Source organism: Megascapheus bottae, chromosome 4, assembly GCF_031878675.1.
Source record: "Megascapheus bottae isolate mThoBot1 chromosome 4, mThoBot2.hap1, whole genome shotgun sequence".
NCBI classification, from domain to species: domain Eukaryota; kingdom Metazoa; phylum Chordata; class Mammalia; order Rodentia; family Geomyidae; genus Megascapheus; species Megascapheus bottae.
The window spans coordinates 27,600,767-27,628,095 of record NC_143512.1 but is presented as its reverse complement, the minus strand read 5'-3'; the positions used below and the strand labels follow the sequence as shown (position 1 = coordinate 27,628,095).

The window sequence follows — 27,329 nt, the reverse complement described above, 5'->3', positions numbered from 1 at the left end:
AAAAGATAAACCAATTTCTCTAAGTTCTGAAATATTAAAACATGAAAGATACATAATTTTTTTATTGTTGGGGTAATGTATAGAGGGGTTACAGTTACATTTGCCAAATGGTGCATTACTTCTCACACATTAATACCCCCTTCTCATGTTTTTTTGTCCCCATTTTCTTCCTCCACCCTCTCCAATCACCTTGTTTTCTCCCTTTCCCTTTCCTATTTCAAATAAATAATAAACGTGTATACAGTGTACCAGGTAACAAAGTCAGATACAGTAACAATATGAGACTAACCAAAGGGCAACAAAAAAGAAGAGAAATAACATAGTACATTAAGAACAACAATCATACAAGATGAAGTTCTTGTTTCCATATCCTGGAGATCCTTTTATTTAGTCTCATCCTATATGACCTTATATGCCTAGGTTTTGCACTATTGTAATCCTCATTATTACAAATGAGGGAAACTATTGAGCCTATATTCCTTTGGGTCTGGCTTACTTAATAAGATTTTTTCCAAGTCTTTCATTTCCTTACAAATGGGGAGATGTCATTTTGATGGCAGCATAGAATGCCATTGAAGACACATAATTTAAAATCAAAGACAAAAGTTCTTTTTATCTTCTGTTATGAAGTCTACCTTTATTTAACAAATCAAATTCTCTATGGGTAATTTCAACTAGTGCCCTTTCCTTTTATCTTTCATATCACATCTTTATACCTGAATATTTTTATTTCTTAGAATTTAGAATCTCTTCAGTCATCATTAGCTGATTTCTTTTTATCCCAAAGCAATGTATTACATTTAGCCATATCTTAGCCACTTTCTCACTCCACCTGGTTCCTAATTACTTTCCCTAATTTCTGGGTTGTTGGAATTTTTTCCCCTAATTTTACTGTGTGTGTGTGTGTTCTGGGGTTTTAATTTAGGGCCTTGGTATTATCCCTTAGCTTTTCCACTCAAGGCTGGTACTCTACTACTTGAGTCACAGTTCCACTTTCAGCTTTTTGGTGGTTAATTATAGATAAAAGTCTCACATATTTTTCTGCACAGGCTGGCTTTGAACCATGATCCTCAGATCAGCTTTCTGAGTATCTAGGATTACAAGCTGAGTCATCAATGCCTGGCTGAAATTGAATTTTCAAACCAAAATCAAAGAGACTTTTCTAAAAACAGTTTAGAGCTACCATATTTTCAAGCAAATCATCAATAAATATATGAGAAATGAACACAGTTTACTGATGCTTAGGAAAAAATAGTAAATACTTAAAAGTACTTTAAAATATAGCTAATTGATATAGGATTTGTTTCTCAGCACAAAAAATATTGTTCTATCCATAAACGACTAAAAAGATTTTTACGCTAATTCCTTTCATGGCTTCCCAAATCTATGCTACCTCTGCATTTACTCAATTTTAATCTATTTATAATATAATAGCACCAGCCTGTGTCACACACAGTTCTGCTCAAAGTCCTATACTAACTTTCCATATGTCCTCAAGTAAAAGTTATTTCCCTACATCTGGAACAGCATCTAGTTTGCTTTTAAGTGCTAACTAAACACAAGAATTTCTTGTAGTTGTGAGTATATGTCACTTGGTCCCTGACTCCCAGCCATCCTCAGCAGCTTCTTCTCTTTCTTCCCATGGCTCATTAGTGATGGCTACCACACAAATCCCTTTACCCAACCTCTTCTTACCCAGTGCCTCATATTCTCTCTCCTTTCTTTATACTGAATGCTGTCTGGAGCTCAGTTAGTTTCACCGCTGATAATCCTTTTACTTCTACACATACCTTCTGTTTGTTTTAAACTATGTATTTATTTATGAAATACTTCTCTCTTCTTCATTGAGACTAATTAAGGGCCACAGGCATGGTCTAGTGGTAGAGTGCTTGCCTAGCATGCATGAAACCGGGGCTGGATTCCTCAATACCACATACATAGAAAAGCAGGAAGTGATGCTGTGGCTCAAGTGGCAGAGCACTGGCCTGAAGCAAAAAGTGTCCAAGGATAGTGCTCAAACCCTGAGTTCAAGCTCCAGGACTGGTGGGGAAGGGGGAGAGAGAGAGAGAGAGAGAGAGAGAGAGAGAGAGAGAGAGAGAGAGGGAGGGAGGGAGGGAGGGAGGGAGGGAGGGAGGGAGGGAGGGAGGGAGGGAGGGAGGGAGAGAGAGAGAGAGAGAGAGAGAGAGAGAGAGAGAGAGAGAGAGAGAGAGAGAGAGTTACATAAAAATATGAAATTCTGTCCGGCACAGTGGCTCATACCTGTAATCCTAGCTACTCAGAAGGCTGAGATCTGAGGATCAAGGTTCAAAGTCAGACTGGGCACAAAAGGACTTGAGAATCTTATCTCGAATTATGCACTAAAAAATGGGAAGTGAGCCTTGGCTCAAGGGTAGGGCAGTAGCCTTGAGCTGAAGAGCTCAGGGACAGTGGTTAGGCCAAGTTCAAGACCCATGACCCACCCCCCCCAAAAAAGAGATTCTGAAATCAGAAAGGGAGTTAAGGGGGAAATTGCAAACTTTTTTAAAATTATCCTAAGTATGCAGCCATAATTAATGGAAATTTTTCTTTAGGAAAAGGGCTATTTCAAACAAATAGCAACCTCTAAGTCAGACACCTTTCATGCTCTTAGTCTATGTTTCTATTGTTGATAACTAAAAAATTAAATTATTTTTCTGTAAATAAATATAATACAGTATTCACTAATCTAATGTTTTACAAAATGCTAGCAGTCCATGAATGATACTAATTGAAAGTAGAAAAATAGGCTCTATCAGATAACTTTGGGATACTCTATACTACTTTTAGGCACTTTTTTTTGTCTTTTCCTTTTTTTCTTTTTTCTTTTGGTACAAAGGATGGAACCCAGGATGTTGCACTTGCTAGGCAAGTGCTTTGCCACTGAACTACATCCCAGACCTCTTTTGAACCTTCATAATACACATCAGCAACAAATTGTTTTGCAAACATATACAACTACTAAATACGTTTCTTGTACAGATCTTCTTACTACCCTCATGTGATCATTTAACCATTCAGAAAATAAGACTATTATATTAGCTGATATTTATTGAGGACCTTTGTGAGTCAGCAGCTACACTCAGAATTTTACATAAATTATTTAAATCCAAAGTGAGTTTATGAAATACATGTACAATTATGTTCTGTCTGTTATAAATAAAGACACTGAGGTTCAGAGAAGTTAATAACTTGCCCAAAGTCACAAGGTGCATGAAGTAAGCATTTAAATCTAGGCAAGTGGTGTACAAAACCCACATATAATCTCTAGCTCATAAAAAGGTAAATGATGTCATTTATTAATGTTCAACTACTTAAGGAATGCATTATCTGGAAATATGTTTTGTTACAAAGGTATTGCTGGAATTCCTGCACCTCGGAACCTAAGTGGATACTCTTTGTTGCCCTTATCATCAGAACGATTTAAGAATGTCCATCAAGCTCACAACCTACGCCCATCCTGGATTCTGAGTGAATTCCATGGATGTAATGTGAATGCTTCTACCTACATGCTTCTAACTAACCAATGGAAATATATAACCTACTCTGATGGTGTTTCAGTATTGCCTCAACTCTTTGGTAAACTTGTTGATATATTAAGTATAACTTTATTTGTAATTAGCTGATTTACATATCATTGCTCTAGAAATTCAATAATCATTATTAAGTGAATGCCTGTTGATTCTCATGCTGGGACAGTAGAAAAGGTTGCCGAAGTCACCTAGTAATAGAGTAGACTTTTTAATCTAGTCACTTTGCTTACAAAATATGTATATAACCACCAGAGCAGGCCTTCCTACTCATAGATCCATGGAGATCTATGAGATCCATTGTATTCTATGGGACGTATTTATGGACTACTCTTTATAAAGAGGTGCTAGCTGAAGTTACCCAGAAAAGCCATATATGTCTATAGGCATGTCCTGGCCAATATCTCAAGAATGCCCATAGAAATTACATGTATATATATATATACATATATATGTGTATGTGTTATATATAATATATAGACATTTCTTAATCATGGGGTTATTTCATTTTTATATCAAAATCATATAACTAAATGACTATTATCTCTCTAAGTGATACAGTCTTATGGGACCACCAATATGAACAGATTTGTTGATGGAGATACCTTTATGTCATATATTATCAATGTGTCATCCTTTTTACTACAGTAAGAAAAAATGAAAATAAATTCTAATACATTATCTGTCATAATGATATTCTAGAAAAAACAGAAAGCAACTTTTGACAAGTACTTTAATTTCTTTTTCAGATCTTTCAACGGATCCAGATGAACTAATAAATGTCGCTACAAAATATCCAGACTTTACTTCTTCTTTGGATCAGAGGCTTCGTTCCATTATAAACTATCCTAAAGTTTCTGCTTCTGTCCACCAATACAATAAAGAGCAGTTTCTCATATGGAGAGAAAGCACAGGAAAAAATTATTCAAATGTTATAGCAAACCTTAGGTGGCATCAGGAGTGGCTGAAACAACCAAGCAAATACGAAAATGCGATCAATCAGTGGCTTAAAACCCATACCACTTAAAAACAGTTTGAACAAAACTAATAATGTTCTAGAGCTACATAGAAGTATGTTATATGTATTTTAAATGAAAATTATAGTAATGGTATACTATTAAAGAGGATAGAGATCCTTGAACTGTCTAAATTCAAACCTTGTCTCAGTAATTAACAAATGTGTGACCTTGGGCAAGTTACTAACCTATCTGGTGTTCACTTTTCTATAAATAAAAATGTGAAGTATAGTGGTGACTATATAAACTTAGAACAACACCTGTAACATGGTGAAGAATTGAATGTTAGATAAAATTATTATTCCATTGTTCTTAAGTATATTCTACAAAATGGATATAGTTTACATCATTGTTGTAAGCTAGTCCATTATGTACTGATAGTATTAGGAAGAATGTAATATCATTTCAGGATACAATCACTTATACCTATCAGCTAGCTAGCTAGCTGGTTACTTATATTTTGACCTTTTTGTTTCATTTTAAAAATTTAAGTCACCCTTCAGCCATTAAGCAACCTAAAATCAATTCTAATCTTTGCTTATACTGTCAAGATGAGACTTCCTTAAAAAGGAATTAGAATGACAAATTTGTTAGAGAAATACATATAAAATTGATTTTTTAAACCACAATCAAAGAGATTTTACAAAAGCAGTTTAAGGCTCACGTGTTTTCAAGAAAATCATCCATAAGTATGTGAGAATGAAAAAAATGTCCTGATGCACAGGAAGAATTAAGTAATTACTTAAGTTATTTAATAAATAAATAGATACTTAACATGGGATCTGTTTTTCAGCACCAAGAATATTATACTATAAGATTAGGAAAATATCTTCTTGGATTCCTGCTATATTTCCCAATCTCTGCTATCCTCTGCCTTTACTCAATTTTAATCTGTCATTTAATAGTCAACATACTGTATTGCATACAAGATCCTCTATGGATTTCCTGAGTCACCTAGAGTAAAAAGTTCAAAGTCTTCAGTTGGATCTGAGGTGCCAACATGATCTCTCCCCTTTATCCTTAATTCTGCTCCTGTAAACAAGCTCCTTTAGATTTGAGAGTGGATCAAAGAGATCTGTTTTCAGCTATCTATAGGTCTCATTATCTGTCCCTTCCCAAGGGCCCTGTTGATTGTCCCTCCCATAGAGGCCTTCCCTGAATGTCAGATATGAAACAGCACATATACACATAGTTGCCATCAATCTCTGTCTTCTTGTACTTTTGTTACCGTATTACATATTTGCCCTTTTCTCATGCTAGGAGATAAGCTCCCAGAGTGCTTCCTGCTTTGTGTACTATTATTTCCCTACCTCTTGGAACAGCACTTGGTTGGTTGAATGAATGAAAAAAGTAATTTCAAGGGACTTCAGCTTATTACTGACTTCCTAATAGAAAAGAACATTAAATTTTCTTATTCTTCTAAACAACTTTGGGGAAACTCATGTAAGAATAGGCCTAAAATATTATATTCCTAAGTAGTAAAGGTTTTGTTTTCAAGTGCTAAAGGCAAGAATTTCTCATAAGGTGTATGTGTCACTGGTTCCCTGACACTCCCTAGTGATAGGCATTACCCCCTTAACCTAAACTCTTCTTACCCAGCCTCTTCCTTTGTACTCTTTCCTTTCTTTTTACTAAATAGTTTACTGTCTTGGATCTCAGTTTTCACCTCAAACTATGGAGAGCCCTAGCCCCTAGATTCCAATGGGAGCTATGAGTAGACACAAGAAGTAAGAAAGAGTGGATAGTGCGTATGGAAAAAGCATGATACCAATAGAAAATTTGCAAGTGTATGTTTGCCTTTTTCTGTGTACACAGGATTCCAAGTGTTTGGCCTTACACAGAATTATTTTTTTCTTCCTTTCAAAGTATTTACTTTATCTAAATTGCCAGTGATTATAGACTTATATACTTCCAAAATGGTTAGTTATTATTAAGACCTTAATCTTAGCATTTCTAACAAGTGATTGTATCAAAGGGATTGATGTAAAACTGTAATAGAAAATGTTCCCTAAATTTTACAGAATAGAAAATATTTTTTAAAGTTTTATTATCAATCGTAAAATCATTCTATATGAGTATTTAGTGGTGTTTAGTGACTCCGTTAATGGAATACTAGAACTATTCAATGGGATATAGCCCCTGGATATAGCTGATTTTACTACTCCTGTGCACATAGGCAATGTATGCATATAGTTAAGGACTCAAAAGGTACACAAGAGATTGTGTAAGCATGGAGGGTAATGAAGTCTTTGTCCATTCCTAGTCCCTTCCAGGATGGGATTGCTGAAACCACCTTCATGTGCAACCCTTCCTATACAGGCCATGCACTCAGGCACAAGTGGATGTTTTCTTTCCACTAGTGCTTCCAATGGTGGCACACAATTTCTCCTTGCTTCTTTTCCCCCTCTCAGTAGGTAGCTAGTAGTAATACTGTTGGGACAAGCATTTATCTACAATATTACTGTAGAGACTAACAAATTACCTCTAAAGAGGTGATCCAAATTGCTATTCTCTTCAGAAAGGCATGTCCTAATGTGCCAATCTGATAACAAGTATTTTTTATTTTCTCTTGTTATGAATAAAGTTGATAATTTGTCATACATGGAATAGCCATTAGGATGTTGAACTTACTATGGCTTATTATTTCTATTTGCCTGTTTTCCTGTTGGTTGTTGCTGTTTCTTTTCTATTTACAGGCATGCTTTAGATTTTAGCTCTTTATAAGAAATCCTGCAAATATTTTCTTTCTAGTTTGTCACTGTCATTTGTCTTTTGACATTATTCTGGTGTTTTTAACCTGAAGAAATTTATATTCTCATGTTATCAAATCTATAGATAATTGTACCAAATATATACAATTATGATTTTTCAATTAAATACTATTAATTTAAAATTATTTGATTCTATGTTTCTGTGACTTTGAAATTTTCTGTCAAATTTCTAATGGTCTTCACACTTCTTCCACAGTTTTATTTTTTGTTCTTAGGTCTTTGACTCATCTGGAATATATTACATATTGGAAGTCTAGGTTTAGCTAATTTGTCTGTTTTTAATAGTTACTGAATTGGCTTTGTTTTCTTCTCTTCTTTTGTTCCTTCTTTTTCTTCTTCCACCCTTCTTTCTTATGGTACTAGAGAGAAAATGTAGGGCTTTTTGCATATAAGACTAGCTACCACTTAAGCCATGTCCCTAGCTTAACTGACCTTTTATAACTGACTGCTAGATGGGTGAAAAATTATTGGTTAAATTTATTCAGTGCTGAATAAATTATCTCTCCCCTGATTTTTTTTGGTTGTTGTTATTTTGCTTTAGGCACTACTGGGGACTGAACTCAAGGGTCCATACTGCCTATGCAAGCATGATGCCACTTGAATTATAAGCGTAGGCTGTTTGCTTTTATTTTTTCAGATAGTATCTTGTGCTTTTGCCCTGGCTGTCATTGGATTATGATCCTCTTGCTGCCAATTCCCAAAAAGCTAAAAGTGCAGTTATGCATCACAATGCCTGGCTTGAGAAGGGATCTAGCTAACTTTTACCCAGGCTGGCCCTAAGCCACCATCCTCCTAACTGGGCTTGCCAAGATTACGCACAGGCACCATTACACGCAGCTCTCAAAATAGTTTTTCCACTCCAGCTCCTATAGGAAATGTTCTAGGAGTGAAAATGACCTTCTGCAAAATGCCCTGGTCCCTAGTACCAGGGGAAAGATTTCTATCCCAGTTAGGTGGGAATATATGTATGTCTCTTCTTTCAATGTTCGTGTACATTGTGACTCTGCTATGGGAATGCAGAAAATGTTCACGAATTTCTCCTCGCTTTTGTCCAAAGGTATAAACAAGTTATCATTTTTATATATTCTTTTATTGCTCTTAATGCAAGTAGGCATCTGAACCAGGAGCCAGATCTTAGGCCCAGGTGCTGTAGTAACCAATCTAATCTTTAAGTCTCATTTCCCTGCCAGTCATGCACAAGTGGCTCCTGCCAGTAATTCTACCTATTCAGGAGGTTGAGATCTAAAGAACTGTGGTTCAAAGCCAGCCCAGATCCTTCCTCAAAATAAAAAAAATTATATTACTTTTGAAATTACATATATTGACTTGGGGAATAACCAAATACACACTGGCTAAATGCATGAGTAAGCAAAATATAATATATCCATATAATGGAATATTATTTAGAAATAAAATACTGTTCTGTAGGACAACATAAATCTTTAATTGGTCAAAGTAAAAAAGCTAGACAAAAAGCCATTATATTTATATGAAATATCCAGAATAGGCAAATCTATGAGACAAAGTAGACCAGTACTTTGCAGGGCTGGGAGGAAGAAGAAAACACCTACAGTGTTCTTTGGAGGATCATGAAAACACTTCAGAATTAGTTCTACAAACTTGTGAATATGCCAAAAAAACTGAATTGTGTGCATTAAAAGGCTGAATTTTTATAACTATTATAAATTAGTTGAAAGGTAGAGACATGGGAATATAGCAGTTCAAGCTCACAGGACCCCATCAAAACCAATACCTAGATGCAGTGATGCACATCTATCAATAAAACTATGAATAAATAAGATCTCTCTTCCAGTAAAGCATAACTATCCAAAAATAACTACAGTCAAAAGAGCTGGAAGCATGACTCAACTGGTAGATAGTGTCTGCCTAGCAACTGTAAAGCTCTGAGCTCAAATCCCAGAACTGCCAAAAATTAAAAGGCTAGATTTTATGGCATATGGGTTATACCCTATTTTCAAAGTTAATAAACACTTGTTGCCAACTATGAAAAAATTTTTAAATGATATGATGTTCATATTGTTGGGACAGAGAGACAGAGAAACAGAGACAGGGAGAAATAAGAAACTAGAATTAGCATAAGTGAAAGGAGTCTGTAGGATGTTGGTGAAGTGATACACCAGGATGAGAACAGCCTGAAGGACCACTTGTCCAAGATAGGCAAGTGATAAACACAATGGGGCCTCTAGTTGCTTAGTCCTCACCTTTGTACAAACTTTTTAAAACCTTATGAGATGTTTGTTCTACTCAAAGGGAAGAACTCAATAAAAATGACAAAAATAAAACACAGATCCAAGAGAAAAGGAACCATAGTAACACACAAGACAAAAACAGAGTTTCAGTGAGGCCCACAGTAGGAAGCCCACAGCTGATAATTTTGCAGCAGTTGTCCAGGAAAAGTTAATACCAATTAGGAGAAAAATGGAGATATCTGGAAAGGCTTTTGTGTGGGGATGGGAATGGTGTTGCTATATTATGCTGTGAATCCAACCGCATAAAAACTTTACAGAAGGACTACATAAAAGCATATAATTAGCTATGGCAGAAATGAAAATTAAGAAAAGGCACTTGCCAATTTCAGAGAAAGCAAGACAGGCGGTATGGATCACTGATGGACACCAGTTTAGCAAGTACAAAGCCCTGAGTTCAAACTAAAAATAAATTAAAAAAGAAAATAATGATTTAAAAATAGACAAAAATGCTCAGGATATTTTCATTTTACAATTATGGAAACACAATACAGGTCTAACAAAATTAGGGTGCTACTGTCTTGATAAAAAGAGAAAAAAGGAAACCAGTAGGGATACAGGTAACAGAACTAAATTATCATATCTCATATGTTAATAGAAAAATATTGGTCAATAACATTATACATTAGAAATATGTAATTAGTTAAATGCAAAAATAGATCTAAAGTTCCCTCTAGAAGAGAGTAGATAAAGGGGAATATATGAGGATGAGAAACTTTATGATAGCAGCTTTTTATTTCTATGTTGCTTCAGAAAGTATTATTTTGATAATTTTAAGACGTATCAATGGTTCATACCTATCATGGTTAAAAGTCAGCCAGGAAAGAAAAGTCCATGAGATTCTGACTCCAATCAACCAGCAAAAAGATGATCTGCAGTTCATAGATCACTGGCCATGAGCAAGCAAGCCAAGTAAAGCCTCTGAGTTTAAGTCCTGGTACTAGAATAAAATGGTGTTTTTAGATCAATCATTTTTTGAGCCTTACTAAAGTTAAACTGTCAAATTCAAAATCTTGCTTTTTTAATACATAAGAGCATTCCAACAAGTCTGAAACAAATTATAGAATTATATTGAGATACTGAACTGACAGGATGGTTTTGCAGAGTGGATCATAAGCTGGAATGATGCAAATTACACAGAAAAGGGCTGTAGAGAAACTCTTTAAGAAACCAGGATTTTAGTTAATTTGCCAGCTATGTCCTTTGCCATACAGAATGGGAGATGGTCTTCACTAACCATACAACAGACAAAGGCCTCATATCTAAAATATATCAACAGCTCAAAAAACTGAATCACTCCAAAACTAATCTCCAAAGTAACAACCATCCCATTAAAAGATGGGCCAAAGACTTAAAGAGAGTCTTCTCTGAAGAAGAAATAAGAATGGCCTATGGACACATGAAGAAATGCTCAACATCTCTGGCCATAAAAGAAATGCAAATCAAAACAACTCTAAGATTCCACCTCACTCCAGTTAGATTGGCCAAGATCAAGAAGTCTAATAACAGATGCTGGAGGGGATGTGGCCAGTAGGGATCATTACTACACTGTTGGCAGGAATGCAAACTCATTCAACTAGAAAGCAGTATGGCAGTTCCTCAAAAGACTAAACATAGAGCTCCCCTATGACCCAGCAATTCTATTACTTGGCATTTACCCAATAGTCCAGAAACAAGGACACACTAAATCCACTAGCATAATGATGTTCATTGCAGCACTATTTACCATAGCAGAGATATGGAACCAACCAGATGCCCCTCAGTTGATAAGTTGATCAACAATATGTGGTATTATACTCAATGGAATTCTGTGCTGCCTTCAGAAAGAATGACATCGCCCCATTTGTAAGGAAATGGAAAGACTTGGAAAAAATCATATTAAGTGAAGTAAGCCAGACTCAAAGGAACATAGGCTCAATGGTTTCCCTCATTTGTCATAATCAGTAGAAACCTTGGACTCTCCTAGCAGAGATTTACAATAGAACAAAACCTAGATACATAAGGCCATATAGGATGAGACTAAATGAAAGGACCTCCAGGATATAGAAAAAAAAAACCATATAATGAGTGATTGCTGTCCTTAATGTAATGTGTTATCTCTCATCTCTTTTGCTGTCCTTAGTTATCTCATATTGTTATAGTATTTCACCTGGTTATCTGATATATTGTATATACGTGTATTTGGTTATTTGAAGTCCAATAGGAAAGGGAGGAAAACAAGATGAGGGGTGGGGATGGGGGGAGGGAAATGGAGACCTAGACATGAGAAAGGATATCAATGTTTGTGAAGTAATGCACCTTCTATCTGGTGAATATAATGTAACCCTTCTATTAATTACAATAAAATATATGAAAAAAAGAAACCAGGATTTTAGATTTTGCAGGGCGATCTCTAACTCTTAAATATCCCATCCAAGACATTCCCATCCATAATATGTCCACAGTGTTTCCTTGGGCTCTTCTGGATCACATTGGTAATATCAAGAGCATTTTCTAGAAGTAGCTATGTGGCTCAAGTAGTAGAACACCAGCTTTCAGTGAAAAAGCTAAGCAATGACTCAAGGCTCCCGAGTTTAAGCCCCAGTACTAACATGTACTACTGTGGTGCGCACCCCCCCCCACCACATACAAAATTATTTTCCTTACATGGTAGTTTTATAGTCAAGGTAGGATTTTTTGCTTTATTTGAAATGCATTCTATTCTTTAACTCATCCACAACACATATTCACCAATACCTGTCATGTATCTGATCCCAGTATAAGGCATTAGTGATAGGATGATGAGCAAGACCTCAGAAAATGAGATTCCTAGGGCAGGGAGTGTGGTCTAGTGGTAACATGCTCATCTAACATACATGAAACCCTCCCTGTCTAGCATACACTATTTCTTAGTACCACAAACATAGAAAAAGCTGGAAATGGTGCTGTGGCTCAAGTGGTAGAGCATTAGCCTTGAGAAAGCCCAAGGACAGTGTCCAGGCTCTGAGTTCAAGGCCCAGGACTGGCAAAGAGAGAGAAGGAGGGAGGGAGAGAGAGATGAAGGAGGGAGAGAGAGTGGGAGGAGAAGAGAGAGAGAGAGAGAGAGAGAGAGAGAGAGAGAGAGAGAGAGAGAGAGAGAGAGAGAGAGAGAGAGAGAGATTCCTGCAAGGACTGGTAGGACTGTCATCTGAACCCATCTAACTCTCCTCCTTCAAGCCAAATGTTTCTTCAGCCTGGAAATGGGGACCCCAGCTGATAACAATACCTCCCCTGCCTCCAGACCAGGAAACTCTACTTCATTATGATGACTATATGGTAGGTGTACAAAAGATAAACTGATGCTTACAGAGCGAGACTAAAATTTGTTTGTGAAGGAGGTAGGCCAAAACAGGCAGCATTAAATGTAAAGCATTTCCTGTAGCTTGGATTTCTTAAGAAAAAAAAAAAAGTTGGCGGTCTTATGGTTTTCTTAGTCACTTTCTCTCTAGGCTTACTGGAGGCGTAGTCCCTCCTAGCAACCTCCCATATGCTGGAAAACAGAAGCCTGGTGACATATCCCTCACTGGATGAAAATACTAGGGGATAGGAAATGCCTACTTGAACATTTGCAGAAAACCTATTAATGTCCTCTTCAGACTAATGAAACGAATTTTACTGAGAGGCCAGAACAGTTGTCATCTGCTGCTTCTAGTAACTGTCTGCCAACCACTGTCACTCCTAATTGTCTGGCAACATTATTGCTCCTTCGTTTTCCTTCACTGCGACACACGTGCGAATCAAAGATGCATCTAATGACTCCCCCGCCCCCCGCCCAGGGCCCCAAACACCGTTGGGGGCTGGGAAGTAGCTCTGTAGTGCTGTGTTCTCCAAATACGCGTGAGGCTTGAGTTTCCATCACCAACCAGGTGTGGCGGAGACACAGGTGTGGGGAACAACCTTCGCGCTCCTCGTGTCCCCGCTAGGGCACAGCTCCAGGACTTCAGAACCTGTCTTGTTTTTAAATCAAAGCTAGTCCTTTCCCTTTTCCTGTGCTTTCCTTTCCCTTTTCGTTCTCTCCCCCCCCCCTCTCTCTCCCTCTCCCTCTCCCTCTCTCTCTCCCCCCTTCTGTTTTCATGTTGGTCCTCGGTCACATTCGCCTTCACAATGACCAGGCCGAGCAGACATCAGTACTCTACAAGGAACCAGTGACTGGATGAGGTTCCCAGCGCCCCGAGGACAGCGGGGGTGGGGTGGGAGGAGGGTGGCAGTGATTGGAAGAGGATCTGCTGGGATTGGGGGCCTGGACGCGGAGAAGGTGGAGAATCAGAATCGTGTGTTCCTCGAGTGGACAACCCACACTTGAGTGACAAACGACGAGGACAACCTACAAAAACAACTCACGGGAAATCCGCTCGCATCCTCTCCTTCTCAGTGCTGGGGGTTTTGTTTGTGTATTTGTCTGTTTGTTTTTTCCAACTAACTTTGGGAACTCAGACCCCCCCCCCCCCCGCTCGCTACCTCGCCTTCCCGCCCTCTCCGTGCGTCCCCGCTGGCTGTGGGCTAAGGATGGACGGTCCCTCCAACCCCTCCGCCGCGCCGCCGGCGCCCAACCTCTCTGTGCCCACTGCGCTGAGCTGGGGTCTCAACTTGACTTCGGGACACGGAGTCCTGGCACCGGGACCTCAGCCGCTCTCTCCCGGGCAGCCGTGGCGCCGGCTCTCTCTGGCGTTCCTGGGGATCCTCTTGGTGGCGGCCGTGGCCGGCAACGCCACGGTGCTGTGTCGCCTGTGCGGCGGCCGCGGGCCGTGGGCAGGTCCCAAGCGTCGCAAGATGGACTTCCTGCTGGTACATCTGGCGGCGGCCGATCTGTATGCATGCGGCGGCACGGCGCTGTCGCAGCTGGCCTGGGAACTGCTGGGCGAGCCGCGCCCGGGTGCTGGTGACCTGGCCTGCCGCCTGGAGCAGCTGCTGCGGGCCTCGGGCCGCGGCGCCTCCGCCCACTTCGTGGCACTCATCGCCCTCGAGCGCCGGCGCGCCGTGCGCCGACCGCAGGGGCCGCCGATGTCCACGCGCGCCCTGGCCGCCTTGGGCTGGCTGCTGGCGCTGCTGCTGGCCTTGCCTCCTACCTTCGTGGTGCGCGGGGACCCTCCGTCGCCGCTGCCGCCCCTCGCGGCGCCCCCCGCTGCCCGCGCCTGGCCCGGGGAACGTCGCTGCCGCAGCATCTTTGCGCCCCTGCCGCGTTGGCACCTGCAGATTTACGCGCTGTACGAAGTCCTCGTGGGCTTCGCGGTGCCCGTCGCGGTCATGGGCGTCGCTTGTGGCCACCTGTTGTGTGTCTGGTGGCGGCGCCGGCCTCTGGCACCCCCGGCTGCTGCGCCCGGCTCCGCCAGCCCGGCCCGAGCCTCCTCCGCGCATAGCGCGCTGCCCCGCGCCAAGGTGCAGAGCCTGAAAATGAGCCTGCTGCTGGCCACGCTGTTCGTGGGCTGCGAGCTGCCCTATTTCGCCACCCGCCTGGGGGCCGCGTGGTCGTCTGGCCCCGCTCGAGACTGGGAGGGAGAGGGCCTGGCGGTGGCTTTGAGCGTGGTCGGGGTGTGCAACAGCGCCCTCAATCCTTTCGTCTACCTCTTCCTCCAGGCGGGAGACTGCCGGCTCCGCAGGCGGCTGCGAAGGCACCTGGCTGCGGTGTGGGGCGCGCGGGAGGGAGCCCCCGAGGACCACGGAGGGGTCGGCGACCACCAGGCCCTGCACCGCCACCGCTGGCCCCGTCCCCATTATCACCACGCCCGGCGGGACCTGGGAAACCCGGGCTGCAGGCGCCCACCGCCGCCGCCTCCTAGACCGCTGCCCTGCTCTTGCGAAAGCGCCTTCTAAGGACTTCCCTCACTCAGGGAGGTCACCTGTCCAGGTGGCACGGCCTCCCAAGCCACGCGTGGACTGGACAGGGAACTGAGCAGGCAGCCAGGGTCTCTGGGAGAGAGGACGTTGACCCCTTGCTCCTATTGTATTTTCTGAGAGTGTTTACATCCCCCCCCCTCCCCCATTTCCCATTTATTCTCTTCCTCCAGTTCCTCTCACGGTCTCATTTGGAAAGAATACCCTTGGGAAGTCCGCACAACTCCATTAAACTTACAGAACTATGATTTTTGCAATTTTCTTTCACACTCCCCTTGTGTTCTGCGTAAAACCACTTATTTTAATTGACAAATCGATGATTGCTTTGTCATCTCATATGCCGGTGGTTCTCTTGAATTGGGTTTAAATCAGGTGTACCTTGGGAAATAGAAAGCTTGCTGTTCCTACCAAGCAGAAAACCTCTCCTATAGCTCTTTCTGGGGAGTTTAGGAGTTGAATCCAGTACAACTGTCAGATATGCCCGATACCACTTCAAAGTCCCAAAGAACAATCAGATCTTTTTTTTTTTTTTTAAACCTTGGTAATGTGTTTTCCCTCAGAGGAAAATCAGTATGGCTTTTATTTCCAGTCTAGCTTCCACTTCAACAGAGGCTGAGATTATGGGAGTGGAACATACAGGCTCCCTTTAGTCCCTTTCAGACATGGCTAGCTGAGTTTTATAAGAAAAAATTCCTTTCTTCAGACTAGCTTCTAAATTTCAATGTCCAAATAGAGTCATGTGCTGTCCACATGCAGCCTGTCATAGAGAGTCCTTTCCAAACCAGGAGGAGCTGTGTGTGTGCCTATGGACAGTACTCATTGTCCTTGAGGAAGTCTTAAAGAGTTTTGCAGGAAAAAGGAAGCTGAAATGACTGAATACTGCCTGTGTCCATGAATCTCCTGCTTAAAAACAAAAGATTCAATGCCTATCAGTGTGGATTGCTGAAAACAAAGAAATAAACTTGATTCATGACGTTGTCTTAACTGTCCTTGGTTCTAGAGGGAAATGACAGCACTTATGAATAATATATCCAGGTACTTAGCCATGGCCTTCACTTAAGAACCCACAGATTTAGTAATGCTTCATAAACAAATATAAGGCAAAGATTCAGAAAGAGGAAATTGGTTGAAGTTGATTTATAGAGCCAGGGTTCTCTGAGGGCTATTTGCTCCATTAATGTATTCCCCAACACACCCAACAACATTTGACTCATGGTAGGCACTCAATACATAACTGTTGTATATTTCATCATGGGAGGTATAAATGGGATAAAAGACAGTGCAATAGAAATCTTCATTTAATGGGGCTTATTTTTTTTTCTTGGAAGGTCACCAGTTTGGCCCACAGCAGGCAGGAGAGACTCAGCTTCTTCCCTCTCTGTACTAACTAGGTAGTTGAAGCCATCAGGGTTGCCATGACCTTTCTTCCTAGACAGGCTAACCCATGTAGCAGATGGCCGCCAAGAAATAGTGGAGATGAAGACAGCCAGTGGAGGGAGATGTATTTATTCCACCTGCTCAATCCAACAACCACCAAAGACTTTTCTAAGATATTCACCCAGTAAGAATGTGCCTTTGCATCAGCTCTCCACGAACCTGACATCATCTTCTCGCCCTCTTGCTGCCACCAGATGGATCTCACAATGACACCAAAAGAAAGATGCCAGGGGATAGGAGAAATAATGCTACAAGTCTGCTCTGGCCCCTAGGCCATTTATACATGGAGGCTGCTTCCGAATGCCCTCAAGGGGTGTTAGGTAAGGACAAGCTGCCCTTTTCCCACACGAGGACATTAGTTCTCTCTAAACCTAGGTTTGACTCTGGATGCTTGATTCTTAACCTTCACTGTGTTTATTCTGCTGCATGACAGTCTGTTTAAATTGATCGTGTATATATTTCTTATCAGCCTCTGGGTCACACTGGTCTAGTAAAAAATGATTTAAACAGAAAGCACTGCACGTCCACACAGGCTTCTTACTAAACAAAACCCTCTTTCAGGCTGCCTAGGGACTGGCCTCTCTTATAGATTACAGTACTGGTGGGCTGCAAAATCAGATCTTAGAAGCCTCTTCCCTTCCTCCAGAAACGTTCGTTTGTTTAGAAGTACTGGGATTTTAACCCAGGGCCTTGTGCTTGCTAAGTAGATACTCTATTACTTGAACTATGTATCTGGCTCTTTTTGCTCTAGGTATCTTTCAATCTTCTGGTTTTTGCCTGGAGTAAGTCTCAGACATCAATTCAGTGACATGCTACCATACTCAGCTTATTGATAACTCTTTTGCCTGGATTGGCCTTGAACCTCAATACAAACAACGCCTCTAGGGTTACAAATATGTACCACCGTGCCAGCCTCCATGGAATTTTGACAAGTTATAGGCCTTTCTCTACCTCTTTGTTCCTCCCTACTTGAAAATATTATATTTACATAACACCTGAAGTAGGTCACCTAAATAGAAGTGTCTTCACAAACCCAAATCTATCATTATTTTAATATCCATTAGTGAACATTTGTTACTTAGATTGTGTTTGGTGAAATGCTATGCACTAGAAATGCTAACATGAGTAAAGACATTTCTCCCTTCAAGGCAATATAATACGGTATTGAAGACAGTGTGACAACTACACTGAAGTTCCACATGCAATAGCAGGGGGTTTGCTTGGGAAGTGCTGAGAGCACTGTAAAGGAGCATCTGACAATGATGGGAAACTTGGCAGTAGGTTCAAAAAAAAAACCCAACAAAACACACACACACACACACACACACACACACACACACACACACACACACACAAAACAGGCTCCATCTTGAAGGCTGAATTAGTTATAATCCATTAGGTAAAGAAGAGTGCCAGAAAATGAGAACAGCCGTTGTAAAGCACAGAGGAGGCGGAATAAAGAATACCCAAGCAATGAATAACAATAACTGAAATGCCTAACATTGGAGAATCCATGTGTCCTAGCATGAGGGAGAAGCCAACACCATCCACCCTATTTCTACTGAACAAAGGTCTGTAATCCAAACTAAGAAAGAAAATAATAATGAAAATAATGAGAATAAACTCTGAAGAACCTAATATTAAAACAAACAAATGTTTCAGGAGGAAGGGAAGAGGCTTCCAAGATCTGATTTTGCAGCCTACCAGTATTGGGAAGTCTTCTACTGTTCTAGGGCAGGGGGGGAATGGATATCTCAGTTCAAGAAGGGATAGTGATTCCTTGTTTTATTTGGCATTTACCCTCACAAATTTGATGATATCTAACAAGAATGGTGAGGAGGGAATTTTTTTTCTTTTACTCAGCTTACTGGTCCAAAGGTTAATCCTCTCTGGAAATATCCTCCAAGGCACACTCACAAATAACATTCTACACATTTCTCGGTGTCACTTCACCAGTTGAAGTTAACAGGTAAAATTAATCATTGAAGTCTTGTATTATGAAGTTGAGGTGCTCAGTTAACCAACTAACTAAACCTGGATCATCTTTACCAGTGGACTGCTCATATATGAGATAAAAAATTTAAGCCAACTGAATCCACTTTGTGATAGGATTCTGTCAACTGAAGACAGAAGAAAAATCGAACCTAGATAGCTGGAATGTATTATTTCACTTGAAAGCATTCTAAGTGGTACAACAATCTAAATTATACTTGGGAGTCTCTCTGAGCTTTTATCTTGATCTCTGCCCTTCTCTTTCTCTTTTCTTTCTTTCTTTCTTTCTTTCTTTCTTTCTTTCTTTCTTTCTTTCTTTCTTTTTCTCTCTTTCTCTTTCTCTCTCTCTATTTCTTTCTTTCTCTCTTTCTATTCTCCTTTTCCCTCCTTTCCTTCCTTCCTTCCTTTCTTCCTTCCTTCCTTTTTTCCTTCCTTCCTCCTTCTTTCCTCCCTTCCTCTCTCCCTCCTTCCCTCCCTCCCTCTCTTATTCCCAGCCCTCTCCATCTCCTCTTTCTCTCCTTTCATTTTTGCCGGTACCAGAGCTTGAACTCTCAGTTTTTTTCACTCATTCCTGGCGTTCTACTACATGAGTCATGCAATCAGTCCATCATTTTGATACCCCATTCTCAAAGCATCACCAAAATAGAAAATTACTAGAGAAACTAGACCCCCATACTTGGAGTTTGGGAACAATCAGGCTGAGTCTATGAAATTAAATAATACCACCTCTGAATACCCACTGTAAGATTTTCACCAAGCCACTGTGCATAGGCCTGAACTGCAGGACTCTAAGGGTCAACATTCACACAGAAGATTTGAGCATCCCTATCAGAGTCAAGCAATACAGCAGTCCTGATTTTAATAGCACTTCACAGACACAAAAAAATATGCAAAAACTTCTGTATCTCAAAAAAGTAATATAGACCTAAAATAAGTAAATATAACCTAAGATGTAATTTGAAATGGAACGAATGCAAAAACACAGCCAAATGTATAAGTAAACTACCACTAGTGACTACCTATAAATTATATCTTGAAATAGAATAATATATCTCATGTGTGGGCAAAAAGATAGGTTTAAAGAATCTTAAATCACTTCCTAGGAAATGTGGAAGAAGGTAGAGTATTTGAAAAGATTAAATGCATGACTGAAAGTATGCTGACTTGATCATAAGAAATATATTAGGAAAATATTATTTACATAGATACTTTGTGGAATTGGAAGCAATAATATAGGAAAAAAGGAAAAAACTATTCACTGTCTAAAGATTTAAAGTTGATTTTTATCTTTCATCTTAGCTGGGAGGCTCTAGGAAGTGCACTGATTTTGTCTGTGCTAAGGATTGGACACAGGCCCTTGAATATATTAAACAAGCACTGAACCACCAAGCCAACTCTTTACTTCATCTATTATTTTTGCCAGTCCTGGGGCTTGAACTCAGAGCCTGAGTACTGTCCTTAGGCTTTCTCAAGGCTAGCGCTCTGCCACTTGAGCCACAGCGCCACTTCCTGCCTTTTCTGAATATATGGTAAGGAGGAATCAAACCCAGGGCTTGGTGCATGCTACGCAAGCACTCTAGTACTAGACCACACTCTTGGCCAATTAAATATTTTTGAATCATAGTTTTTTATAGATAGGCTCTATACTATCCCAGAAAGAGCCCTCATTAGCCTAAGCCCAACAACATAATTCTATCCCTCTCACCTCAATCTTGCTTAGGATAATTGTCAATCAGCTAAAGTCAATGAAAATACACAGAGGGCTTGGGGGGTGGGTGGGCACATAAAGTTAGGAAGCTACCTGTTAGGAGAATCAGAAGAGCAGCACATTCCCATTAATCCACCCTTCTCCCCTCTTTCCCTCCCTCCCTTCCTCCTTCCCTTTTTCTCTGTAAATGTGGGTGAGCTGGAGGGAACTAGTAAGAAGCAGTATTCCAGGGCTTATTTGAATAAGCCCTTATTGAATAAGGGAACTTCATCTTTAGTAAAGAAAAAATAGAGATAGGTAAGATGATACCTCAAATTTAGAAGGGTAGGGGGAGTCTGAATTTGTTCAATGTCTGGCCGACCATGGTGTTTCCTTAATATTTTAATAAAATATCTATGGAATTTCTGGGTATCATTTTGACACAGATATTGTTTCCAAGACGCTTCATTCTTCCTGCATCATCAAGATCTCTTTTGCAGGAATTTAAAAGAGAGCTATTATTCTCTAGATGATGAATAATTCAAGGTGGTTAACTCAATGCTGTGATAAAATTCAGTTTTTAGGACCATTCTGATGATGCTGAAGAAATACAGGTTATACCTTACATTTATAGCATGAAGTAAAAAAAGAAAAATAACTGATCTTTTAAGTGACAGAAAAGTTCTGTGAAGATTATCAGTTTAGACAAAATAATAATGAAAAGTGACTATTTGTTTCCCAAAAGGGCCACATTAATTAATAAGGATCTTAATTCTGTGATTCATTAAAATGAATGAGGAAGTCACTGTTTTAAAAGTTTATTAGTTAAATTTTATTATTGCCATCACTACTGTTTTAACTATTCAAGAGCCAGGGCTTTTTTTCCCCCTAAATAATGAAAAATATTGGAATTGATACATTGAAATCACATTGTGCTATACTGTTTTAGTGAGAATGAATGAATGAGTGAATGAGTGAGTTAGTGAGTGAGTGAAAAATAAGTAAGTAAGTAAATAAATAAAGTCTAAGCACATGAAATAGCTTTAGATAGAACTGGACCTCATTGCACAAAATATATCATCAGGAATTTGTCTCTTATATATCAACTCTCTTTCATTTCCCAGCCTCAGCCCCCTTGATGACAAAGGATCTTTCAACAACAGATTCTGTCAGGTTAATAAAGTCAAAAGAAATAATAACTTTAGAAAATATCCCAGGACCAAACATATCAAATTGGTTATGCTTGGTTAGAGCTGGTTTTTGTACCTGTTTTTGTTTGTTTTTCTGATAATCTGGAAGGTCTATATGTCCATCCTGGGTCACGTGGAAGGAGAGTTGGACAAGGGAAGCTTGCTTTCTTTTCCCAGAAGATAAAACAATTAAACACCAAAGTCAACTGCATGCCTCTAAATCTCCAACTAAGGAAACTAATATAGATAATATGCATTCATGCATATTGTGGATTCAGATTATAAGCATTTATTAACTTTAATCTCTTGTACCTTACATGAAGTGTACACTGCTATTGATATTTCTTTCTAAAAGTGATGGCAGTGGTTCAAATAGAAATGTTCAAATGAGTGAAAACATGGCCTGGATCATCTTAAAATTATCAGAAGCAAAAAGATTTGAGTAATTTATAATAAGACCTTCAGGAATCATTATGCAAGCTACGACCTTTATGGTCCTGAGTACTAAACTGGCTTTTTCTCTGCTGTCAAGATGGAGTTTTAATATGTTCTTTATTATTACTAGTATGTAATTCAACGTGTCAGTTTTTGGGCACAATGCATCTAAATTAATGTAATCCTTTTCATCATTCTCCTTCACCTTTCCCAATCCCACCTTTAAAGTGAGTTTTGATGTCTTAAAAGATTTTAAAATGTGGTTGCTAAGAATTTTTGCCCTAAACAATGCTTCGGGAAGCAGCAGATGCTGTGGTACGACTATTATTACAGGGGGGAAGGGAAAGTTTTATAGTGAAGTATTTGGAACATTAGGTTAAAAAGACTATTCTTCATTCTAATCTTTTTATTACAATGGACACAAAACACTGAAAGAATCATACAAAAGAACACCCACATATTCGTCACTAGAATTCAGTAGTTGTTAACATTTTGTCATATTTGCTTTTATATACATGTTTCTAGTGGTTGCAAACTGAAAATTACTTACAGACAAAATGATCTCATCTGAATACATTTCACCCCTGAATCTTAGAACATATAGCTGCTAAGACATTTTTATAAAACTACAAAACTTTATCACATAAAACTTAATGAATTTCCCCTAATATCCTAACATAATGTTTTCTTTCAAACAGACTTGTTTCCTTTGAAGTCACATATTGTTTTAATTCACCATTGCATTTAGTTATTATGTTTCTTGATATTTGTTTGTTCTAAAACAGCCTTTTGACCTTTTAAACATGATTTTGCACTTTTTTTTGGCTAGTCCTGGGGACTGAACTCAGGAACTGAGCACTGTCCTTGGGCTTTCCTCAAAGCTAGCGCTCTACCACTTGAGCCACAACACTACTTTCGGCTTTTCTGTGTATGTGGTACCAAGGAATAGAAACTGGGTCTTTGTGCATGCTAGGCAAGTACTATACCACTAGGCCAAACTCCCAGTCCCATGATTTTGTCTTTTTAAGGAACTAAGCCAGTTGTCTTGTAGATATCCCATAGTCTGTTTTGTCTAACAGTCTCACCATGGAATCTTCTCTTCTCAACCAGGTTCGCTTTCCAGAAATCCCTATGCAATATCCAATATGCAAAACACCTTTCTTTTTATTTTATTTTATTTTTAATTGTAATATTCACCAGATAGAAGGTGCATTACTTCACACACATTGATACCCCTTCTCATGTTTTTGTCCCCATTTCTCTCCCTCCCACCTCCTCCCCTCATATTGTTTTCCCCCCTTCCCTTTCCTATCAAAATACTTTCTAAGTAGATAATTTTTTTTCCAGTCCTGGGAATTGAACTCAAGGCCTGGGCACTGTCCTCGCGCTTTCCTCAAGACTAGAACTCTATCAATTGAACAGCCACTCCCAGCTTTTTTCTATGTATGTGTTATTGAGGAATCGAACCCCGGTCTTCGTTTATGCTAGGTAAGCACTCTACCAGTAGGCCCAAATCCCAACACCTTAAGTAGACAACTTTTAGTAGACAACTGTTAATTTCACATCATGCTTTTCTTTTGGATTGTTCTCACCTCCAACACACATGCATAAACATGTGTGCATGCATTCACGTGCACACACACACACATACATGCACACTACCAGAAGTCACATATGAACTTCATAACCCATATTCCTGACTACATTATTAGATTCATCCTCTTACACAATGATACAGAAATGACAAGTGTTTATAAATTTGGTCATATGGGGGGGTGGGGAAAAGATCAGGGAAAGGATACAGTTATTGCAGATATTACTGAAATCTGGACCCTTGAGGTACAAACAAGATGGCACGTATTCAAATAGGGCCAGCAAGTTCAGTCCTGGCTTAGGTATTGATCTAATGGGAGTCTATCTCCAGCTGGAATTACCCAGCTAAGAAGAATTTGGGTTGTACAGGATGTTTTGAGGGAAGGTCCAGAAAATAAAAAGCAAGGAGAAAGTAAAAAGGAAGGAAGGCACTCAGTTTTGACAAGGATAATTTTCACAGAGAAAGAGACCAATTTAAGAGGTAAATTAAGCCAGCCCAAAGTGTCACAAGACTATAGTCTCAGCTACTTAGGAGTATGGGTCATTCAAGACCAGCTAAAGCAATACAATGAAACTCCATTTTCAAATAGCCCACTAATGAACCAAAATAAAATTTAAAAATAGAAAATAAAATGATAAAAAGCAAATAAACAAAACTGGTAAATTTAACATTTAGGAACTCTGTTAGGTTCCCCCAAAATTACAGGAGTATCTTGATGTAAAGTGAATGCAGTCAGCAAGATACAGAAAAGCCACATTTTCAGAAGTCAAATTAGCAGTCTTTATTAAAAAGCTGGCATCTGCAGGCAGGCTATTGTCACAAAGCCCTGCAGCATATACTGAACACTATTAGGAAACTAAGTCATGGGCCCTGAGCATCGTCTATGGTAGGGTGCTTGCCTAGCATGCATAAAGTCCTTGGTATCACACACACAGAAAAAGCTGGAAGTGGTGGTGTGGCTCAAGTGGTAGACCACTAGCCTTGAGAAAGCCCAAGGACAGTGTCCAGACTCTGAGTTCAAGCCCCAGACTGGCAAATAAAGAAAACTGAGTCATGAAAGCAGAAGAGGAAAGAAAGAGCAGAAAACAATACCAACAAACCAGATCAGTTCCAATGGAGAGCAGAAGTGGGGTACCATGTTGACTGAGAGGAGTTCCAGGGGACAGAAAATGAGCAAACAGGAATCACATGACATGGAGCTGTGGCATCTGAGCTTGTCTGGACCTAAATAGGATCATGTCAAAGGGCAGGATCACAAGGAGCTTGAGAGCTTATGACCCAAGACTGGCAGGTCCAGTAACCTATGGTCCAAGTCCCCGCCCCTGCCTATGGGTATTCAGGCACACCCATCACCTGGGAGGTGGGACTTACCTGCCTCCTCCATGAAGACAAGACAGTGTCAGGTAAACCCAATTCCCTGTTATTCACCATGTGGACAAGATAGCATAGGTTCAGCACCTCTACTTCAATAGCAGACACTGAGTTGGTGAAGAAACATCCTACTATGCAAATCCTTGGACATTTTATGACCTGTCATGAAGAACATGTGGTAGAGATATTGCTGTTTCCTAAAACAAGAGGAAACCAGATTCAGAACCTTCAACAGGAGAGCCAAGTGATGCTAGAAATGAAAGAATTATCTATCCTATCCCTGGGAAGCAAGATGTGTGGACCCAACTTCCGAAACAGGAGAGAGTCATTCACTGAACTTAGGACTTTAGAATGCTATGAGAGCCTACTCTTACTGTGGCATGGACATACCAGAAATATCAGTTTCCATCAAGTGTTAAGACAGGAAGAAATACTCCTTGCCCCTGAACAGTCATGGGAAGGGACTTTCAATACTAAAGATGTGGAGGACCTAACTTAAAACAAAACAACCACAACAAAACCAATGCCCAGAACCTCAAAACTTTATTTGTATGTACATTGTAAAACAAAATCTACAAAGAAACTAAGAGTCTCAGAGAATAAGGTTGAAGCCCTTCCCAGTTTCAGGGGTTTCAGGAATCCAGAGCTGTGGGTCCCTCAGTAGCTGAAGCTGTAGCCTGTCTACCTGAAAGGGGCCATCCCACAAGTACTGCTGAGATAATGTGTCTTCACTTCACTTTCTGATGATGGAACTCATTAGAGTTTATTGTTAGAAGGAACCAATATTATAGAGCTCTCACCTACTTACCTATATTAGGAAACAAATATTCCTTGTCCTTGGAGCAATAGCTAAGAAGGGATCATTTCCAAGAATCCAGCATTTAGTGTTGTCAAAGATTCTAGCATAGGTTTGGGATCAGAGATTGGCTGTCAGAGCAGATAGTCCAAATCTACAGTTCTCATTCGTATGAGAGTCTGTTCATAAGAGAAATTTGGACTTTCTGTTTAACAAAGCTAAGGAGAAGTGGTAGAGGACGGAGTTAGTCAAGCTCCCTCACTGAAACTTCCAGAGAGCTTAGGTGATGTGCCTCAGAGGATTATGGTTCAATATATTCATATAACCTTGAATTCATGTACCAGAGGCTACCATAGCTACTACAGAGAACCTTGAAGCATATATGGCCAGTTACCACTTTCTGCTAGTGAAAGTATAAATACAGGATGCTGCAGCAGAAGATACTTGTGAACAGGGGACTAGGAATAAAGTGTGAGCTTTATTCATCTGTCCCATTGTGCCTCGCATCTTCTTTCACCTTCCCAAGTTGCATTGCACTCTTCCTGATGCAGAGAACCTGGACTACATACAAAGGATGATCCTTCTATTTAACTCAGATGGAGGTGAAAAAAGCAAAAGCCCTACTCTTCTGTGTCTTTCTCTTGTCAGTTAAAAATGTTTTCTCTGATATTTCTGTTCTGAGGCTTATACTTTATTGGGCAGGGATTCATTGGGAGTGCTTCTTAAGAGCATGTACTTCTGGCTGTTTTTAGTGAGCTTTGATTAGGCAGTCTACAGTCTGCTTTGAAGAAAACTTTCTCCAGTGCTTTCCTGACACCACAGGATCATATGGGGGTCCCCAAACACGTAGACATACTAAATAAATGCAAAGTTTATCCCTCCAGCCCAGAACGCAGAATGGAATTTGAAGGAGTCAGATAATGCTGCCAACTCATAGCTAACATGGATAATTTTGAGCTAGACACTCAATAGTTCATGGTAGCTCATATGCTTTATCTAAAGAGAATAAGAAGATAGTTCAGTCTTTCCTATGGCATAACCTTTTCATATGTTAAGAAACCTAACAGTTTATAATTCTGGTACAGGTTTATATGGTTTAGACAGAAACCATATATTCTATTTCATGCAATTCCTATCAAGAAAGACATACGAGATTCATACATATATGGTATATTACTGAGTATATCCCCTGAATACTTTAATGAAAACACAATCTTATGTTTATAATTCTGTCAAATATTTCATGATAGAATTTTCTGCAAACTAGTTTCTGGATACAGATCTGAATATATCAGATAACAAAGTGAGATACTGTAACAATATGAGATAACCAAGGGACAGCAAAAGAGATGAGAGATAGCATAGTACATTAAGGACA

General features: G+C 39.8%; 2 protein-coding genes across 2 annotated transcripts in view; both read left to right on the top strand.

Moving 5' to 3' along the window:
* The window catches only part of Arsk (arylsulfatase family member K), a 31,477-nt gene extending 25,903 nt beyond the window's left edge, over positions 1 to 5,574 (top strand). The window contains exons 7-8 of the mRNA XM_090331608.1: positions 3,370 to 3,594; positions 4,295 to 5,574. Coding sequence (XP_090187734.1) covers positions 3,370 to 3,594; positions 4,295 to 4,572 — 503 coding nt within the window. The 3' untranslated portion in view covers positions 4,573 to 5,574. The remainder of the gene's footprint in view (positions 1 to 3,369; positions 3,595 to 4,294) is intronic.
* An 8,265-nt stretch (positions 5,575 to 13,839) lies between these two features.
* Gpr150 (G protein-coupled receptor 150) lies at positions 13,840 to 15,428 on the top strand. Its single transcript, XM_090331609.1, has one exon. The coding sequence runs from the start codon at positions 14,124 to 14,126 to the stop codon at positions 15,426 to 15,428; it is 1,305 nt and encodes a 434-aa protein (XP_090187735.1). The 5' UTR covers positions 13,840 to 14,123.
* The last annotated feature ends 11,901 nt before the right edge of the window (positions 15,429 to 27,329 follow it).

Bases quoted from the DNA above. Each gene is read 5' to 3' on its own strand.
- Gpr150 (XM_090331609.1), top strand. From the start codon at position 14,124: ATGGACGGTCCCTCCAACCCCTCCGCCGCGCCGCCGGCGCCCAACCTC.